Source organism: Nesoenas mayeri, assembly GCF_963082525.1.
Source record: "Nesoenas mayeri genome assembly, chromosome: 2".
Taxonomy (NCBI): Eukaryota; Metazoa; Chordata; class Aves; order Columbiformes; family Columbidae; genus Nesoenas; species Nesoenas mayeri.
Window position 1 is genome coordinate 23,909,551 of NC_137543.1, and position 21,020 is coordinate 23,930,570.

The 21,020-nt window shown below is 37.0% G+C and overlaps 1 protein-coding gene across 5 annotated transcripts in view; it reads right to left on the minus strand.

Moving 5' to 3' along the window:
- Positions 1–21,020, minus strand: part of VPS13B (vacuolar protein sorting 13 homolog B) — a 445,653-nt gene that overhangs the window by 82,195 nt on the left and 342,438 nt on the right. For all 5 annotated transcript variants that reach the window (XM_080340706.1, XM_080340704.1, XM_080340705.1 and 2 more), the window contains 2 exons: positions 13,696–14,103; positions 1,477–1,676 (listed from right to left, as the gene is read on the minus strand). In XM_080340706.1, the coding sequence (XP_080196832.1) occupies positions 1,477–1,676; positions 13,696–14,103 (608 nt within the window). The remainder of the gene's footprint in view (positions 1–1,476; positions 1,677–13,695; positions 14,104–21,020) is intronic.

The window sequence follows — 21,020 nt, forward strand, 5'->3', positions numbered from 1 at the left end:
CCCGCATCTACACATAAGCCCACAGAATAAACCAAGATCCACTTGAAACACAGCCAGAGCCATTCCTGAACAAGTCCTGGGCCACCTTGGTCACCTCCCTCATTCAGTGTATCACTCCTGCAGTTTCTAGACCAGCTCAAAGGAGCTCTGTGCCCCCTCAGCTGATTCCAGAGGCCTCAGCTCCCCATTGATGGAGGAGGGAGGAATGCCTTTCCCCCCTACTTAATCGTTTTATTTTTAGGCATCTGCAACTCCAGAGCAGGGATCTCCTCCTACAATATTCACAAATGAAGCACCAATTTCACATAAACTCTCTAAGCTCTGCTGCAATACAAATTAATGGTGGTAGAAGACGAAATCATGTTTAAACCTGGTAAAATCATTAGCTGTAAATAAATTAATTTGAAATAGAATTTCTAATGCTTTTGTCAGCATTCTAAATCTATTCTCCCAGACCAAATACTTAATTTTCTTTGCAAAAGCTAATTATCCCAGTGTATATTCTATTAATACGTGGCTTTCTCAGATTTATAGATATTTTCCTGGTCCTTGTCAAAACCCTAAAATTTTGGAAAAAAACCCAGACTTTTTATTATCAACAATACATAGAGGTTGTCAGCCAAGTACCTGTGAATAACAAAAAAGAAGCAGAGAAACAAACCGACTTTATTAAGACAATTTTCTAGAATGCATTTTATTCAATTAGCCCTATTCCCAGCACTGTGGTTTTAAGAACTTCTAATGTCGATTCTGGGAAAAGACCTAATGACACAACTAAATGTCAAAATTTCATTTTTGTGTTTTATATGCTTGATTTATATATTTATTTTAAAACATTTGGTGTGTATAGATACTACAATAAAAATAATTAAAACAAGACATATCTCAAAGCCCACTTGTTTAAGCCCCACAGAATCTATTTTTCATTTCAAGAACTCCCGTGCTTCTTGGACTGGTTTCAAGTTGTGGGCACTTCCAAAAAGCAGAGGATAGCACGGAAAGCCAAGTATTAATTGCTACAAACAACAGTTTATAATTACTCTCCTGAGAAACTGGTCCAAGTTTAAAAAGAAAGGATATGTATTTCTTAAAGCTACCCCTAGGCACTATAGACACATAGCTCATGGACAGACAAACACATATATCAGAACAAGGTCCTAGATATTAAGTGTCAGTAATTTGATCCAGTAGTTTTAAAGGAACACACACATACAGCTACAATACATAGCGTAAGCAGCATTTAGAAAAAACCCAAAACACCATACACAGTTTTTCAAACAACAGTTTTACATGAAAGAACTGGTACTTATTTTAAAAGGTAAAATAAAAACCACCCCAAAGAAGCAAAAAATGTTAACTCAATGAACTGTTGTAGGCTGCAAAGCTTTACAAGTTTTCATGCAATTTATTTATAAAATCTCAATCATTCAAAGCCAATCCAGCTCAACAGCAGAGCCATAAGCATCTGATACAGACCTGCACCAGCCCTCCTCTCAAATCGACGTATAGTTTTGGAACAGACTGCTCTGGGCCAGGATCACCACTGTGCTTACACCACTTGGCTTCCACATTAACAGAGCAGCAAAAAGGGCCCAACAGACATCTGGCTCTTTCCTTGAGACTTGTCTTAAGTAGGAAATCTTTTATATCAAGGACCAAAGATGATCCATGGATTCCTAAAAAAAGAGAGAGAGACAATTAATCCCGCTGGTAGTTATTCTCCCAACATTTACATTCTTATTTCCTGAATTCACTTTACCATGAACCTGGCAATCTGTGCCCCTGAGTGGTCGCTCACACAAGGAGTCCCACTGGCTCCCATGGAAACACTCACATGGACAGTCACTCCTCTCTCCAAGCAAAAGAATCAATGCTGAGCCACAAGACTTGTGACTTTTTTTTTCCCAACTTGCTCTTCCAACACTATTAAGCAGCTTTATATGGTGTGGCAGTTACGGAGCAGGTATGTCTCACACACAATCCTTACAAGGAACTATTTGCCAAAACATTATGACTTTTTACATGTGTGAGTATTTTAAGGTTTATGAGAAGAGACATTTTTCTTTAACCTATGATTTTTTTTTTTTTTTAAATATTAAGAACAAGAACAGCTGCTTCACTCGGTTATATTTTAAACTGACAGGAAATTTTTCAAAATAGCTATTATCTCTGCTTTTTTTCAACTTAGTTATCATAAAATATTGCCTCACTAGACTTTGGAGTGCTTAGCAGGAAAATAAGGGTAATGTTTGAATTCAAATAATTTGAAACAATTACTGTAACTCAAAATAATACCATGTGTTTACCTAAAAATCAGGTTAATTTAAACTTTATACATCATAACCATTTGCACTTTACATAGCTTTATAAAACACAGAAATGATAATGCTAAGTTAGATCTATGACAGAACTTACGTACCTCATTAAAGTCACAAACATTTCTAGGAAAGAAATACCATTTAGAAATGTCACATCTCTTGTGAATTTAACTTACTGCAAGTCCCTGTTTAATAAAACAAACCGTACCTAATATCTATGCATTTCTATTGTATATTTACATGAAAAGTACTACATCTGAGGTTGGGTTAACTTTTTTTCCTCTTCTGGCGCTTGTACTTGAACTCAACACTGAATATTGAATGTCATCATAATTTATTATGCCCACAGCTTATTTTTCTAACAAAACTGGATATTTACAAAAGGCAAAAGATTAAAAAACACCTAAGGCTTACATAGACATGTTTCAAGCTACAGTTCCATGTTATATTTTCATACCTTTGCTGGTAGAAAAATGCCACAAAAATACAACTCACTGTTTCGAATATATGCAGTAAAACTTCTATTAATCTCTTTAAGAATCCAGAAAGAAGTCTGTCTGCATCCTAGGAGTTATGATTTCATAATACCAACAAATATTTTATACAATGGAAGGAAATATATTGGATTTTCTTTTTTTTTACTCCAGCCTCCTCTAGGAACGTGGTCCAACAGTCCCTACGGCAATGATGGCATTGAATTGTGTTCAACATGAGTAGGAACTACAAATGAGAAGAATCTCTGCCTTGAGCAGTTTGGAGTTTAGTAGGAAAGCTGGAAGGCTCAAGTGAACCTTTGTCCCGTGCCAATCAGCAGGACTGTTGTCACCAGCTGGGCAAAGGGGTTTTAGCTCTGGGTTATTTAGGCTGGCTTTTGAGCCCCTGTGTCTGGTCTTGTGTAACAGGTTTATATGCCAGAAATTGTTCCGTGTTTTTTTGAGACTGAACTTCAGTGATAATCAAGAAAACTAACATCAGCACACCCTGATGCCTCTCCTTTTGGTACCGGCTCAGACTTGAGCTGGTGAATTGTGGACTGAAGCAGCTTCACATACAGCCTTAAATCAAGAAAAAGAGGTATTTTTATGGAAAGAGCTCACCCACCCTGCCATACTCAGCCTAGTTATTTTAAGAGGAACCACAATATTTGGAAAATATTTTTTTTTTATATTCTACATGGGCCTTGATTTTAAAGAGAAGAAATTCTCAGTAACTATTGCACAATTCTGCAACATACAGAAATGTTCTATAGTTTTATTGGAATACATGCCAAGTTGCAGAAATAACAAAAGGGAAAAAGGAATGCCAGAATACAAGTGGTTTTATTTATGCTTTCTTTCACTGGGATTACACTTGGAAGGATTATGCTTCGCAGTCTTTTTCTGTTGTCATCTCAGCTCCACAAAGTACAAAGAAAACACAATATCCAACAGCTTAGAAACAGAACTGAGCATTCAGCACATAATACTGCTGGTTCAAAATCAGCAGTGCCTTTCTCAAATGCTATGTAAACAATGAGAAATGAAGACACAATTAAGAACAAGGAAGTATCGGTAAACTTTAAATAAATGAAATATTATGAATACAAGACACATCCACAGATTGTGTCCTACAAATACCAGGAAAAGTTCAGAGACACAATGAGAGATTTTTCTTTTTCTTGCTGTGACCCAGATTGCTCTTGTATAGGCAAGAATTGCACCCTTGTCTTTCGTAGCACTTATATCTACATACCCTTTTAGAGATGAAGTGACTCTTAGTATAAAAACCACTGTGGTCTTAATAAAAAAAGAATGCAGAGAGCATTCAAACTTGCACAAATTGATGCCTTAAGGAAACTTAAAGAAAACAAATTAAGATCAACAAGTTTGCGCAAACTCTAAAATGCGATAGTAAATATAGAGATCCCTGGGCCTGAGCGAAGCTTCAATGGGGTACCATTGCTATGTATATCCTAAAAGGATAACATTAGAAAAGAAATAATCTCGCATTCTAAGGGAGAGGAGTGAAGAAATAGCAGTATGCACTAGAAGGGACCTTACTTTAAGATTGCCAAATGCCAAACTAACATTCAAAGGATATGCTCAGTCAGTGAAGTTGCTTTCCTATCCCTAAAACAACAATCTCAGAACACGTAAAGACACAAAATAATTCTCCTGCTTTTTTTTCCCTTGTTTTCAGTCAGTCCTTGCACACATCTCTCACACAAACTTCTATTGTAGAATTCTAACTTCACTTTAAACAGATTAAATCAAAGTCTCCATTTGAAGTGAACTTGAGATGGCACCACACAGAAGTAATATATCTTCATAAACGATTGTTGTGATATGTAGAAGTTAACTTGTTCTGTTTGGATTATTGCTCATGAACACCAACACACTTTTCAGTACGTGCAATAATTTACTTCTAGGAACAAATAGTTTCATGACTTTTAAAATACTCCTCCGAGAGACTAATAAATATGAAGTACTTGCTTTGGACAGTGTTTAAAAAATGCTGCCAGCCCCTTGCTCTCAGACTCCACCCAGAGCCACAATAGCACCGCAATCCGCTGCTGCGCTCCCTGAGCAAAACACAGCTCCCACTAGGCTTCTGTGTGCCAGCGGAAGGGTCGCCTTTGTGACGACATATGCTCAAAAGGAATATCCAGGTATTTTCATACTGTTGGAAACAACGTAGGAGGGTTTGAAAAAAAGCTAGCACTTGGTAATGTCGAGAAATTAGCTTGCTTGCAAATTAAAGATGGAGATATTACAAAAGAACAGTGAAGAAAATTTACTAAAAGACATTTGCTTTGATATTCTAACATCTTTTTATAGTAGTAGAGACTTGATTTGCGCTAACATATACGATGACATATCAGAATCTGAGTATCCTAGTATAGTTATAAATACAGTTATATTAGGGCTTATCTGTAACTATGATAGGGTTCTATCAGCATTTACCAATAATAGGAGAATTAATTTTTCATTAACTGCCCTGTGTGCACAAAGCTATTTCTGTGTATAAAAAGAAAAAGAGTTGGCCCATTTTAATAGATGCAGCAAATACGTTAAAACAACCCTTGCCTCATAGTAACAATCACTTAGTGTTGAGGCAAAACAGGTGTTGAGAAAGAGTTATGTTATTTTTCCTGGTTTGCAGACAAAGAAAAAGAGAATGTTTTGTCATTAACTATGGACTTTGTGTTTTCGAAAACATTTTAAAATACTGATATTTGAATAAACTCCAAAGGAAACAAGAAGGAGGGTTTTTTTTCCTTCTATTATGTTCTGTGCATTTGCTCTTCCTGAGATAGCTGCAAATCCTGCTTGGTTTGTTGCGCTGTCACCTAATACAAGACAGAACATTATTTTAATTGGCAAAATTCTACATGGGAACAGAGTTTTAAGAAAATGGTAACATGTATTATACTAAATATAGCAATGGCACCAGCCTATAGCCAAGTTATTTTTTGAAAAGCCTCTTGGAAGCCAGTAGCTTTGCTATGGACCATAGTACTAAGAAGAAAATGACTCTTCTGAGTTTGGGGTGGCTCAGAAGGAAGACTGTGTCCCAGAGCACAGAGTCTGCTGTGCTGGTTCGAACTGGGCAAGATGCCCGTGAGTGCTGTGGTCTGCACCGACCACGGGGGCTGCAGGCTGCTCTCCCACCCCCACATCGCCATGTGCTCTGAGGGACCGTGTCTGGGCTCCCCAACGGGTCCTCCAGGGCTGGTGGCAGAGAGACAACCCATCTCCTGAAGGTTAATTAGCAAGCAGTTCTCCTTCCTACCTTCTGCTTTAATGCCACATATTACTGATGTAACAATCTGTGAAATTTGTTCCTGAACATTCACTCTTAATTTTTGCACATCTAGTAGCTAGTTTAACATTGTGAAAGATACTAAGAGAGCTCTGAACACATAAATATGTTATTATATCTGGTATATTGATACAATTATCTATATGATTTGTTTCTTAAGAAAACTTCGGATGCATCATGTAATGAGTTGTTACACTACAGTTACAGTGCTCTGTTGACAGGTATTCTCTACAAAACAGCTTCTGAGAAGAAAGGATGACAAAGCTATGAAAATAATTACAGGGGAAATAGTGCATTTATTTTAAGAGTCAGCCAAAGTACTCAAGTTTGGAAACAGTAGTAGCAAACAAATGGTAAGACCAAGTAAAGGACAATATTCCAGGAGAGATTTACTTAGCAATCCACGGACCGCACTGGATTTCTCATTAGCCTCTAGCTGAATCTTATGATAATTCATTCTCCCCATGAGAACAGCATTTACACATTACTAATTAACTATTCTTTAGTGACAGAATTTTCCAGCATTACATGGGGACACATGTGGGCTCTGTAAAAACATGAGATGTGTAACACACGGTAAACAGAAAGTAATGATCTTGAACAGGCCAAACCCTTGAATTCGTCACTAATAAATGTCCCCATGCATTCAGCAGTCCTGGCTGCTGGGAGCCTGTTTTCTTCAAGTACTTCAAACACTAAAATCCAGGAACATTTATTATTTTAATCCATTACAGGCAGTGCTTGATTTAACTTTATTGGTTGTGGTGGTGGTAGTGGTTATAGTGGGGGTAAAGCTATGTTCTTTTACACATCATTTCAAAAGGGCTTAATTATATTTTATAGCTCAGGCCAGGAATCCTGCTTGTTTTGTGTCTAACAAGGTTCAAATGGAGTTCAGGTCAGTGATGAATCAGAAGAGACGTCAAAGATGGTTATCTATTTGAAGTGAGCTCCTCTCCCTTAAAGAATAACCGGGCAGGTACATTATGTTCATTACACTACTGCATACTAAATAGCTCAAAAGTCTCAATTCACTTGTTGATTTGGCAATTTTTGTTTTTGTGATGCCTGATCAGAGAGGGCATACTAAGGTTAAGATCTAAAGGGCTTTTAACTTCAGGTCAAGACTATCTTTGGTACACAATAATGTAGAATATATATGTAAAGCTCTGTATTGCCCTATATCTTATTCTAATTAAGTGGAGAGAAATACATAATGGAAAACAACAAAAATAGTGTTCATTTTGCAATTTTGAGTTCAGCTTTCAAAACTGAAAGCTATACTGATATCAGTGATACTTTGTTCTTCTATCACAAACATTTTATTTTTAGATATCAGCAGTTTCAGAAAAGTGACAAAATATTCTTACTCCAGCTTTACAGATGGGCATGCAGAGGTTCTTCAATTAAAAAAAAAAAAAAGTATTCTCACATCTTAATTTTAGGTGGTTGAAAACTTTGGTTTATTTTCAGGATATAGCTGGTATCTACAAGTGTCACTGATTTATAAAGTTGTAGATACTTAGCACTACTAAAAAAATCAGTCACTGAATGATTGCACAGTAAATGAAGCATTACAAAACAGTGGATGCCACTCAAAATGTAGCCCTAGTTGCCACAAGGCTGAATTAAAATTACAGCTTTGGTGTCTTGTTCCACTGTTCTGTGCTTGATCCACTGTATTTCCACTGTTTTAATACACTAAATAGTCCATAAACTAGAGGGTAACTTTTCTTTATAACTAAGCCATCCTGAAGAAAGTGGCTGGCAGCACTTGAGCTTTTTGAGCCTCTATAACCAGGTGAATTACGCCCGTGGAAGTTCAAGGCTTCATAGATACACTCAGGCCATACAATTTGAACAGGTTTCTCCACGTTCTTGGGATGTAGTTCCCAGGATAAAGGCCCATTCAGGTCCAGGCTTCTACGTTCAATTTTTCTCCTCTCTTTGACCCTTTCTCCCTCTCCCTTCTTTATACAGTTTTCTGAATTCTCTTTTGTGCTAGCACGATCATCAACGTGAACCTGTCCAGTGAGCCAGCTGTAGGAGATGATCCTGCTGGAACCTTTTCTCTCCTGTTGGATTAATTTTTGGACACTTTGGTGTCCTGACTCAACTCACAGAACAGCTGCCCAAGTACCAGAGCCAGCACAAGGCAGAGTGTGGAAATGCGTAGACACAGCAACCTAAACTTCCTATAGAATTGCACCTTTTGTTTGGGCAGCAAGCTGGTGAACTCATCCCATAAAATTATTCTTGTCACAGAAAAAGAAGAAATGCATTGCCAGTACATCAACAATTTAAACAACTTAATGAACCGGTCCTGAAGACTGGGCAATAATTCCTAATCTCTGTGTTCTCCATGAAAATGCTGTATCACCCACTACTGCCACATGTATCCCTGAATACACAGAACAAAAGAAATTCCAGTCTTAAAAAATACGCAATTACTTTCACAATAAAAGTTGTAGAGTTTACAATAAAAACTGAAGAGATTACAAAAGCAACCATATTTGTTCTGAATCGAATTTCACTTGGAGTCTACTTTTTAAAGTCATTTCAGCTGCAGATGCAGTTCTACTAAATTAGTGCACAATGTCCTGAATCAACAAGCTACATTTTTTTTTCTTCCCCTCCCCCTGCAGCCCAAGTTTAAGTGCTAGTTCATCAGTAGCAATTCTGAACCCTGTACAAAGTACCGCTAGGGAATCTGACCAGGATTAATAGTGGTACTCGGCCCTGGGATTACGTGGTGTCTTGTTTCATGGATTTTGGGCCATCTGTTCTTCCCTCCTACATTATACTCCTGCAGAACCATAAACGCACCTCCACCTCAGGGACTATAGAAAGGAATTAGAATTCTTCTGCTTTTCATTATCACAAGATTCAGTAACTCATTTCATTGTCAGGATAATCCCTTTTTACTCTTTCTTTTGCGCTTGCAGGGTATGCCTAAATGACAAATAAAATCCCAGATGTTAGAGACCTGATGAGGTCTCCACCTTTTCTTGAGTGTTGGGTTTAAGCTACTTGGGACACGGTGTCAAATCTGACAGGACCTTGATGCCCACACCCAATATTCATTAAGGTTTGTTAGTGATTTGTATAGCTGTCTACAGGCTGCAGTTCCACCTCAGTCCTCAGTGGCCATTTAAATATTTAGTTTGTCCTCTGGCTTTTACTGACAAAGAATTAATTTCCTATTGTTCAAGTGTTGGAAAGAGTTTATATTTCTTTCTAAAAGTAACAATGGTCTTCTGGGTGTTGTAAATGGCTTGTTACTGCTGCATATTATTTTAGGTAGTCATATCTAATTTAATGTTTTATTTCCCCATGGGCTAACTTGCGTATCTGCAGCATCCAAAGGCTATGACAACGTCTTAGCAGAGTTTTCTCGAGGGAGTCAGTTAACTCCAAAACAAAGTTTGGTCTCTGCTCCACCAATTAATAGCTGCATTTAATTTTTAATATTTCAGTAAAGTATCTTAAGTCTGCAATTTCTTTTAGGTTTAGTTAAAATACTTGTGATTATCACATGTTCAACTAGTGTTTATTTTTTCCCTTATTTATATGCTAAAGTAATCAACTCTGCATACGGGAGGAAGGGCTGTGGAACTCCGTCTATGATATTTGGAGTACTTTATGTCTGTAATTCTCTAAGTTCAGACACTGAACTGCAAGATTCCCCTCCTGTGTCCAGCCAGGGCAAAGTAAAGCTCCACTGAGAAGCTGTATGCTTCTTGCTGTCTTTCACTCTGGGGAGAGTATAGTCCTTAACTTCTCTCATTTATCTGCTCTTTTGGCAGGTAGGTAGTGCTAATTTCAACACCAAACCTGAATTAACTGAAAGCCATCAGTTCAGAATTGCATTCTGTTTCCTAGTATTTATTGCTAAAAATTATTTCAACTTTAACAGCACGCGACTGCTCTGTAGTGAGCTACGTACCTGAAGTGTGATACCAACCCACCTCAAATCTGACAGGGCACGTGGCACTCGAGAGCTCTAGTTGCTTTGTAGAACATGCCACATACTTCAGAGGACAAAAATCACTGAACCAGCTCTAATGATAGTTCCTGAACTTGAGGTTTTCATCAACAATACAAATAAGCTGCCAAAATTAGCTAAATGCTTGTCATTTGCTTGTATGAAATGGGTACAAGTTTTAACTTATAACTCTAAGCCACAAAATATTATATGACAACAGATAATTATTTTATTTAGCATCATTCTAACTTAAACTCCTATTCAGAAAAACTACACTGGTCGCTTCTTCTAAAGTAAAATTAATAATATCTTTTTCTTTGTTTAAAAGGGATTTTTTTTTTTCCAGTACACTATGTCACATTCTACAATAGCATTACTTCACTAAAACCAAAATACTCGGGATTTCAGCATAAGTACAGAGGAGAACATGAGTATTCTAGCAGTAATAGTAACCACGTTGTTTTAAGTAACTGTTGTATTAAAACACAAAAAATGTCCAAAAAATGAAGTCCCTTGATACACTAAAGGTCTGAGGTAGTGTAACAGTGCAGCAGGATATGCAGAAATGGCCATGTTCTAATTTGATCCAACTGCAACGTTCAACACTTACAATCTATTTTTTTATAAGTGAAATAATTCAACTAATTGGCCCCTCTGTTTTTCAGAAGCTGTAACTTTTTACTTTCATAAGAAATTAAGAAGAAAAATTCAAACAGAAGGCCATTAGCTTCTATGATTAAACAAGGCAATTCTAGAGGGAAAATGGATAATTAAAAAAAAAAAGTTTTATGGCAAGCTTCTTTCTTAGTTTCAGCTACCAAAAAAAAAAAAAAAATCAAAGCAATACACAAGGTCATGCACTTTTGTTTCTCCCCCTAACATGGAGGAAAAATGCCGACAATACATTCTTGCAAGGTTTTTTTGCTAAATAATTCCTAGCAAATAGGATTCTTTACAAACCAGCTTCACCTCCTACATTAAAACTCATCTGGAAAAGGGATTGTTTACACCGTTTATAAAACACTGCCACATAAAATGTGTAAAAAACCATATTTCACTAAAAATAGCTTGCGTAAGTAAGAGATTAGAGTAGTTTCTACTGCTATAATTGTTCCTTTGTAGTTTTTTCCATGATGTTTTTGAACAGTGTTTTTAACTATGTTTATTAAAGTCCGCACATCAAAAAGGATCAAAGAGAAAGCTAGTGAGAACCAAAGAAACCCCAAGCGTATTGTGTTGTCTCACTGGGGAGTTATGCAGATTCAAGTAAACAAGTGCAAATTGTTGAGGTTTTAATGAAAATTTTATACAATTATTGTATCTGAAGTCATTCTATATAATAACATCTGTACAGCAGATGGCCATACTGTACAAAAGGCAAGCAATGCTCCTTTTTCTTCCTCTGTTTTAACAGTACATCTGAGATGACTACTTTTGTCATTGTGCTTAGTTTGGTTCAGCAAATAATTCGTAAAATGCAGCTGCTGCAGATGGTCACAATAGTTATTTGACTGTAAAATCAAAGACATAGTGAAGTATTTGCGTATTAGTTTCATACTATTAAAAAAAAATCTGACATTAACCCTCAGCTCAAAAGGTATATCTATAAAAACTTTTGTAAAAAGAACAGTAGTGAAAAACTGACCTATTTAAATACTCCTTGCTCCCAAGACACAGCTACTACCTTTTATTTTTTTGAGTTAGCTTGCATAATTTCTTTGCAATAATAAAACAAATCTAGTTAGCAACTGTGGTATTCTTCTAAAGTATTTTAAACACAAGACTATGATACTGTTTCCCACACACTGAGTAATTTATCTCCTTTCCTGAAGTTATAATTTCCACTTCGGTTTCTATCAGCACTTCAATTTCAAATTAATAATTTTAAATAAAAATCCAAACAATTTATGCAAAGCATTTTTGACAGTTTCAATGAGTTTTGTGGAAATGTGTCTTTTGCACTTCTTGAAACTTAAAACGTTTTATTGCACCATCACAATAGCATGCAAAATCTCACGCACATGTATTTTTCTTTTTAAAAAGCAAAGATAAAGCAACTTTAACTGGAAAAATGTGAGTCTGTTGATGTCTATTTATTGTCTGGTTATGAAAGATTTTCATTTAGAATATCTAATCTCCATTTTCCTTATATTCAGCATCAGTATTGCTTTGCTTAACAATGCTTGCCAGACTAAAAGCATACTGAAGGTTCACGTATAGCTCGTGACATGAAAAATAAAGATTGGATTCCTCAGACTGCCAGAAGAATTAAGAAATAGAAATTCATAGCAGAATGTTTCTGAGGCTTAATGTGCAAGGCAAGGTATGTCGTCTTTCTGAGAGGATGAAAAACTCCCGGGTAAGTGATATACGCTGCTGAGTTTGCCAAATTGCTTTGCAGCACAGTGACGGAACGGGCTCGGCTTTGATATATTGAAGCTTGCTGTGGATACCATAATGTACCATGGGACGGATAATGTATAAATGGTGGAGAGGAAGTGATGGAAGGAAAGAGGATTATTACACTGAAAGAAAACTAGAACTACTTAAGGGATATTAGAAAGGCTTTTTACTCAGTTGCTGCACTTTCTGTGCTAGGCTTGCTATGCGATTGGACAAGCGTGGGAACACAGGCACCGTTCCTGCCTGTACTGCTGTTTATTTACGGATAAATGAAGAGTTTCAGGCTCCAGGACTTTTACAGGCTTTCACATCCTGAAAACCTTACATTTTTCATTTTTAACTTTTAAAACAATAAAGAAGCACTAGAACTTGCTTGCATGAGGAGAAATATTTCTGATGCAAAAGAAATAAATCACCACCTCGCTTGGCCTAGAACTTGTTCCTCTCAGCTACAGACCATTTTACCTCACAAACTACTCTGCCAACTACCTACATGTGGCTCACCTCCACATCACGTAAACGTACCTTCGTATTAATTTTATTAAAAGACTAATGAAACAATTTACAGAGATACTCAAAATGTCTTCATTTAAAATGAGTCTCTGGCACCCTGTTAATTGTGCCCAAGGTGTAAAGTTCCCTCTCAGCTCTGCAGTAATGAGGCCGGAGCGCCTGTTTTCCCTGGGCAACTCTCAGCTGTGCAGAGGAAGCATGTAAAAAGTTAAAACTTCATAAACCCGGAGGAGAATAATGGTATGACCCAATATTTACACAGCAGCATATGTCAGGACTCTGAACATTTTTTTTTTTTGTATTTTTTTGAACATAAATATAGAGTCCTAACAAGAAAATGTAGTTACAGAGTGAAAACTGTCAAAATTTTGCTCTTTGAAGTATGTGCTGAATTATCAGAATACCAGTTCTTGTAGCCACTATTCCAGCCAGAAATCTGTCAATAAATTAGTAATTACAAGCTAGGGGATATTAACTACAAAATTAAGCACTCTTGGGTGCTGCCTGACTGAAAGGAAAAATCAGGTAATGGAGTCTATGAGGGACTTGCTATTTTCTGCTGTGGATGTATTATGTTAGCTAGAGGAGCTCCCCTCGATGCCCCACACTTTCAAATGGTAACTAGACCACCATGTGAACAAACTGGTAGCACCTGCAACTTTCAAAAACTCTTACCTGCAGTTTTATGTCCACTTCTAACATTCAGGCTCCCACTGAGGTTTGATAAAGAGACTAACAAACAAGGTTTACTGGGATGTGGGATGGTTTCCATCGAAACAACCATTTGAACAGTGTGAATGGAAATTTTCTGGAAGCAGGAAAGGGCTCGCCACAAGTTTTCTTGTACTGAAGCCTTTTGCGCAGCGTTGCTGTGTGCTGCAGGTAGCAAATCCCTTGTACAGGGGTGTTTGGTTATGGAAGTGACTTCCTCCTCTGCAATGATGCCAGCTGACGGAGCAGCCTCCTTCCTGGGCTCATCGTCTTTTGTGGTTATGATTTTCTTCAAAAACTGGTTTATTTGATCGAGTCTGACACAACTGAGATTTGTTTTCAAAGGTTTTGATATGTCCACATTTATGTCAGCTGTAGGAGAGAATTGGAGAAAGAAATAAGAGAAGCTGTAGTGCAATTATTCAAGCAATGAAAAAATATTAGGTATTTAATGGAGATAAGGTTATTTGTACCATGTTTCATTAAAGTGACTGAATCGATGATAAAATAGAATGAAACAATATTTTAAAGAATAACTCTGAATTAATACATAATGAAAAGTACGGTAAGCAATCTTCACTATACACAGCTTTAAAGTAAGAAACATGTCACAATATCGATCTTATTTCCTTGTTTCTTCCCCTGGATCACCACAGCTATCTGAAAGACGTGCACTTTATTCAAGCGTGTAGGAGGGTAAATACATTAGTCCTTTTGTGTCAGAATGAAAATATACTTCACACTCCCTTGAGTTTTACATCCAGTAGAACTATTTGACTAAACTCCAAAGCCAACAGCAAACATTTTCAACACATTTAAAGGAGTGAATAAAGTGTATATTCTGTTGTTTCCTACATGGCAAACACGCAATATTTTTCAATGCATTTTCTAGCTGAAAAGTGAAATAAAAGGCAAATATAAAAACGGAGGTATGGTAGATTTCTTTGTTTTCTAGGGAGACTGGAATAACTTAGTATTTTTAAAATGTTCTTTGTCATCTCCATAGTAAAGGATTTTTGTACTTCCTAGACTGCTAAAAGTCTCACAGAATTTTTAGAAATCACAATTAATATGAATAACATTGATAATGATATTTCTAGTAGCTGAGATGTTGCAATTATCAAGATTATTTCACAGATAGGAAGCAGGATTTTATGATGGTTGAAACTTATTTCTGTGCTGCTATCTGCCTTTCTATCAGTACATCACAGAAATCCAGCTTTAACTTAGTTTTTAAAATTTTGCATTTCAAATGTAGCTTTCACCCAGTCATGAGACAGCAATCCTGAGCAGGGGAAAAACTGCGCTTCTCACTTGCCTATTTGATTCCTACCACCCCACCCCCAAGAACAAAAAATTATTAAAATCCCGTGCATATATCTTAGCTAGATTTAATGTTCAAAGAAAACATCACTACTTAGTTTCAAGTTTCACTATAAATATATATTGGAAACACTGTTTGTTGAAAGTTTTACACAGATTAATGAATATTTCACCAAAATTAGGACCTAGTTTCAAGTTGGATCATGTTCTACTTTTAATGCTGACGCAAACTGATGAGCTCGATTCTCCAGCTCTTCAGGTAAACAACAGGTATTTACCACAATGGTAAAGGACTGCAGGGGCAGAGGTTCAGAGCTGCTCTTCAGCACAGGCTTATCCTGACTTCAGAGAGTCCCAAGCACATGGCAAAGCAATTTTCTGACTCCCCAAAATATCTGGGGGTCTAAACTGTAGTTAGATGCTTCGGTATCTGAACAGATCAGTCTCTGAATTTTAAACTAGCACATTTTTCTACAAAGCTAAGAGCAACATAACAATGGCCATGTAAGATTTTTTTACAGTTGAATTAAAAAAACCCATAACAATTTTAGAAAAAGTCTGTAGTACTCCGCAAGCCACAGCTAACTGAAATTTAAGACTGAAAAACTATTTTCATTGTAACTTGCAATTTTAATTAATGGTTGTCTGAAAATGCTTTCTCTTGTGCTAAAGCCTTTCATGCTGAACTAGAAACTATGGCAAACACTTGCTAACATGTGGGCCTAGTAGAAACATAAGCATCAAAGCTAGGAAGCTGTACACTAGAAGAGAGCAAGATTTTTAGGCATCTAAAACCACACATGATCAACTTGGAAGATTTTTTGAAATACTTATGTACTGATATTTTTAATTAAAACCAAGGGAAGAAAAATGTCATAATGCTTTTGAAAATCACTCCACCCTTCTTGGCACTAAAAAATACCTCAAGATTTGCCTATCTTTTTGCACACATCATCAGTCATCTCCTCCCTTTGAATGGAGAAAGAAGAGTCACAAAGAAAATAGACATCCATGTGACATTATGATATTACTTTACTTATGATACTCAAATGGAAAGGAGTGTTATTCTAATGAAATGTTTTAACCCCTTCCCGCCCCCCAACCAACCAAATCAGCAGCATTTTTTAAATGACCCAAGTTTGAAATTCAACTCATAAGAGGATCTGGGTTTCTGAACCACGTAGGCACTTTCAAAAAGCGTCCCTTATTGACTTAATTTTCTCCATTAGTGATACAGTAATAAAGGAGTAAAACAGAATAGAAGGTCTTGGCTTTGCTACATAAATAAATTCTTAAGCTAGTAAAAGAGGAAAGGACCCTTATTGCTTGGTGTTACAGCTTTCACATCTAACCTCTTTGTCAAAGACACATTTTATTGCCAGCCCTTTGCTATGGTAGTATAGCCCAGAAGAGGAAAAAACAACAAAAAAGCCCTGCAACCCCAAAACTGCTTAGACATAAGTTGATAGAACAGGTGTCAAGCTAACACCAGAGAGTAAATCGATTGAGAAAGACTTTAAAAGAGATGAATACGAGAGCAGCAGTTCTCTCTTGGGCTTCCTCAGGCCAGGGCAGAGAGGACACAGGGTGCTGGTGAAGCTCGGTGGTAGAACTCACATGGGCACCTGTGGCCCTGGGCACCTGCTGCATCACTGCTGTCCATTGCTTGTGTTCACAAACACCACGCGCATCCAAGACAGCAATAAAAACATGGGCACTAGGACACCAGAGAAATGCAAATGATTTCCCTGCTTTCTGCTCGGAAACTGCACGTCACACAGAAAAATGTAGTCATGACTGATGATTTTGACAAAGGTTTGTATTAAGTTATTATTATCCAGTGAATCAGCCAAGACAGAAGGTGGTGGCAGCCAGAAGTATAATTGCAGAAAATCTAACTCTGGAACCTTCACTGCAAATATTTTAACTATCTCATAATGACATAGGTTATTTTTACAACTGAGGAAAGATTATGTGAAGAGATTCTTTGGCACTGTAAGTAAAACATTCAAAAAATAAAAATCCAGTTGAGCAATCAACATGTTTTTAGTCTTTGTCCTGTTTCACACTTTATACTTAGCACTGTAAAAGAAATTTTAATATTCCTTCTAAGAAAAACATATTTAAGTGATGGACAGGAACAGTGAAAACTAATGAAATACAAAGAGTTATTCACAGCAATTGATGAAAATAGATGTTCAACAGCTTCTCCAGTGACTCAAAATGTGCTAAAAAGAGATGTTACAACATAAAGTGTCACCTAAATGCAGCTGGAATAAAATTTCTGAGGTGCAAAATCCAAGGGTAAGAGTCTTTTTAGATTATTTTAAACACCTTTGGAAGCACATCACACAACACTGTGCCCATTCTGTACCAGCTGGAAAACACAGGTTCCTACAACTCAAACAACTGTTTGAGTCGTCCAAAATTACACCACAATCAGGACAGGGCAAAAAGTAGCTCAAAGTAACCTTTAAATCCTGATTGACATCTCTTTCTCCTTTGCCTACTAGTGACTGGCTATCACAATTATACGCCAATGCTTTCTTTAGATTTAAGACATAATAGCAATAACTTATTTAGCCAGGTGTTATCTATTTCCAGCAAATAAAGAGTAAAGAAATCACTTCTTGTAAACAGGTTGCATTCAAGTGAGTTATTTCTGGTTGTGTTTAAATCAGACAGAACTATCACAGAAACACTATTCAAGTGTAGCATTTGAGTGTAAAATTTGAATTGTCCCTTTCTCTCACTTGAATTCTTCATTCTGTTGCTTTAGATCCCCCCGTAAATCCATGTCTGTCAATTATTAGTTTCTAATTACCCTTCACAACTTTCTGAACAGCTACTAGGAAACAGGATGATGAAATAACTATTGAGTTGAAAGGAGATTAGATAAATATAAATAAATTACACTTATTATATGCTCCCACCACACCAGGAGATGACTTAACAGTGAAAGGAAAGGAATCACATTGCAATAATGAAATCAGAGAGGGAGTTTAGGTCCCAGAGGCGATTCTACGTTAATTCTATGTTAATGTACACCTTTTGGGGGGACCAAAAATCAACTGGAATGGTTTCCTGAAAACTGTTTCCAGCTATTTTCTCATTTAAAAAGTTCCAACTTCACTTGACCCATTAGTCATCATATTACTTACATTTATTATGTATTTTGAAATCTATTACAAAAAACCCAATGGATTCAATATGGTCTGTTTGAACTAAATCATAACATCTATAAAAGAAAACCTATAAGCAGCACTCTGAATTTTCTGTCTGAAACAATTTCTTTCTTTGTCATCTTATTACTTAGAACTTCAGATAAAAAATTTCAGGGTTATGAGTATTTTACCCTTGTTCCCCGTAACATTCAGATTTGTACTGGAAAGATACCATTTTATTGTGTGAACCTGGGATAATACTACTACTCAAAAGGACTTTTTATTTGGTGGGCTAAAGATGAATAAGCAACACTAAAATAACAGATCTCCTAGCAAGTTGCTTTAGGTTAATCCCAGCTTTTACTGAAATCAGTGGGCTTATTCTAATATATGCCACAATTTAATGCACACCAGGTTACTATTTCTATGACTAATAAACTACCATAGTATACTCTTAATCTGAAAAACCAGAGAGTAAACTCCATGAAAATTATTTATAAGCTATATTTATAAGACTGGGATCTTTTCACACACTATGAGAAACCTTGAACTGCGAAAGAGAAAAATACAGCATTTTCCAAGAATTTCTTCACTTCTCATACCTCTCATTCTGCAGTGGATCTTTTATTTCTATAGCTAACATATAAAAGGTCAGGTCTTTCTTCCTTAGGCTGGACATGAGGCTTGCTCTCCCCTGTCCCAAGAAGGCTGTAAAATATTAAACTTCTTAATAAATAGTACTGCTATAGAATAAACTACTATTTGCCCTAAACTCTTAGGAGGATTGAGTTTCCTAGTCCTAAACAGGAGAGGAGCAGATAACAGCCACCAAACATTTTACCACCAGTAATATTCTTTCTCTGGGAGCCACCCATCCTGATGTGAGGGGCCTAACAGAGGAAATCTGAGGAAGGTAAAGGTAATCTTGAGCCCTGATTCTGATTTGGAGTCAGGGTGGCCCTGCAGTAACAGAGAAAAGGCTGAATTGCAAAAATTAAATTTATAAAAATAGGAAAGAGAAAGACATGTAAAGAGAAGACTAGCTGTACTGTTCTCAATTGTCCCCAGTTAGGCATCAAAAGAGAGCCAAATTAAAAGAAATTGGAAAGCAAGAAGAATACAAACGAATTGTTTTTATCCTCTAATTCATCATTCCCAATTTGGATCAAGCGAAAAGGAGGAAGAAACTTGAGACAAGGCTTCAGAGGCCATCTGCAGTCCCTCTTGTATTCTGCTTCTGTGAGGCAGATGCCAATTAGTCTGGAAAAGGCCGGTAGTCACTGCTCAGTGTTTCTACCCACCGCTGTCTGCAGCCCCACAGAAGGAGCTCTCTAAGGCCAATATGGTAAACTGCAGCCTTCAGGGAACCACGCGGAGTGTTCCCCAGCGGTAACAACTCTTACTGCCATGACCTGCCATGTCATGGACATTATGCAAAGGTGACCCAAAGACATCAGCATCCCTAGCCAGCCAGTGCTGGGGTTTGAGATCTCAGACAAAGCTCAGTGATGTAATTCTATTATTTTTCCTAAACTGTCACAATTGAACCAAAATACATAGTCGTAGGTCCAGAAGACCAAAAGATGCTATTAAAACGGATGGAGGATTACTGCTATTCATAGGACGTTGACTGAAGGGCAGCAACTGTGCAACTACCAGATATACTACAGAAGTGTGTCAAAAACAATAGTGTGTGCATTGGGAGGCACTATCAAGAAAGGAAAGCCCCAGCTAAGGGATACAGTAACTCTCTCAAAAGAGAGGCAGGGAAGTTGAAGCACAACACAGGGAGATGAAATGAATTGTTCCAGATCATGGAGCAGGTCTGTGGAAAATACTTTCCCACTATTATCTGCTTTAGCTGCTGAATAATACATCTGTATTAAGACATTCATGAGGAACAAAAAGAAAAAGGGGATTTCAGAAAATTGATCAAATGTTTGAATGAAGTTTTAAAAAGAATGCCAGTATATTGAAAAAAGATACTAAGAACATATTTTCAAACTTATCCATGTGGCTTCCGTGTACAGTCTTAATTTTCACTACTTAGGCATTTAAGGAACTAAATTTCATTTAACCTAAGTGTTGCAGACATTGCTTTTAGAAAGGCACTCTGATAATTTTACACATTATTACACTGATACTACAGACAAAAGATGTGTCAAAAGGAAAGCAATACCTACAGGCTGGTACACCTGTTTGGAATATTTCTCTTTGCTCTCCTAATCAAATAAATATAATTTCATGGCTACAGTGTCAGTGCTTTAAAAACTTGTTTGTAAAAGAGCAAAGGGAAAAAAAGAAACCTACTAGAAAGCTCAAAAGTTTTGCAAATGACCCAGAGTTAATTAGAAAAGTCTGCACCCTGGCTAGTTCCCCTTCTCACGTGTCAGCTCTCATTAAATCAAAAAATTCTCATTTCAAAGTTAACAAACACCATGGTTAACAAAACTGTTAAACTGGGATCAAGTGGGCACATTCCTAGGTTTATATATGATGTCATGCTAAGCAGCCCACAGCTGAACTTGCAAGTAGTATGAATGATTTTTCAATATATTAAGTATCTGATCTAATGCTAATTTTCCCTCTATAGGTTAACTGTGCTGGGAACAGGTGGCCCTGCTTTCAATTACGGAGGGCTAACATGCCAGTGTGAGGCCTGGATTAGTTCACCTTCTCACAGGGAATTTGCCTCGGTTGGGAATGGATTTATTATGGCTTCACACATGGAACGGAGCTCATGTCAGCTGAGGGCAGTGATACATCATATGATTCAAATTAACCTGCTGTGGACTGTTCCGC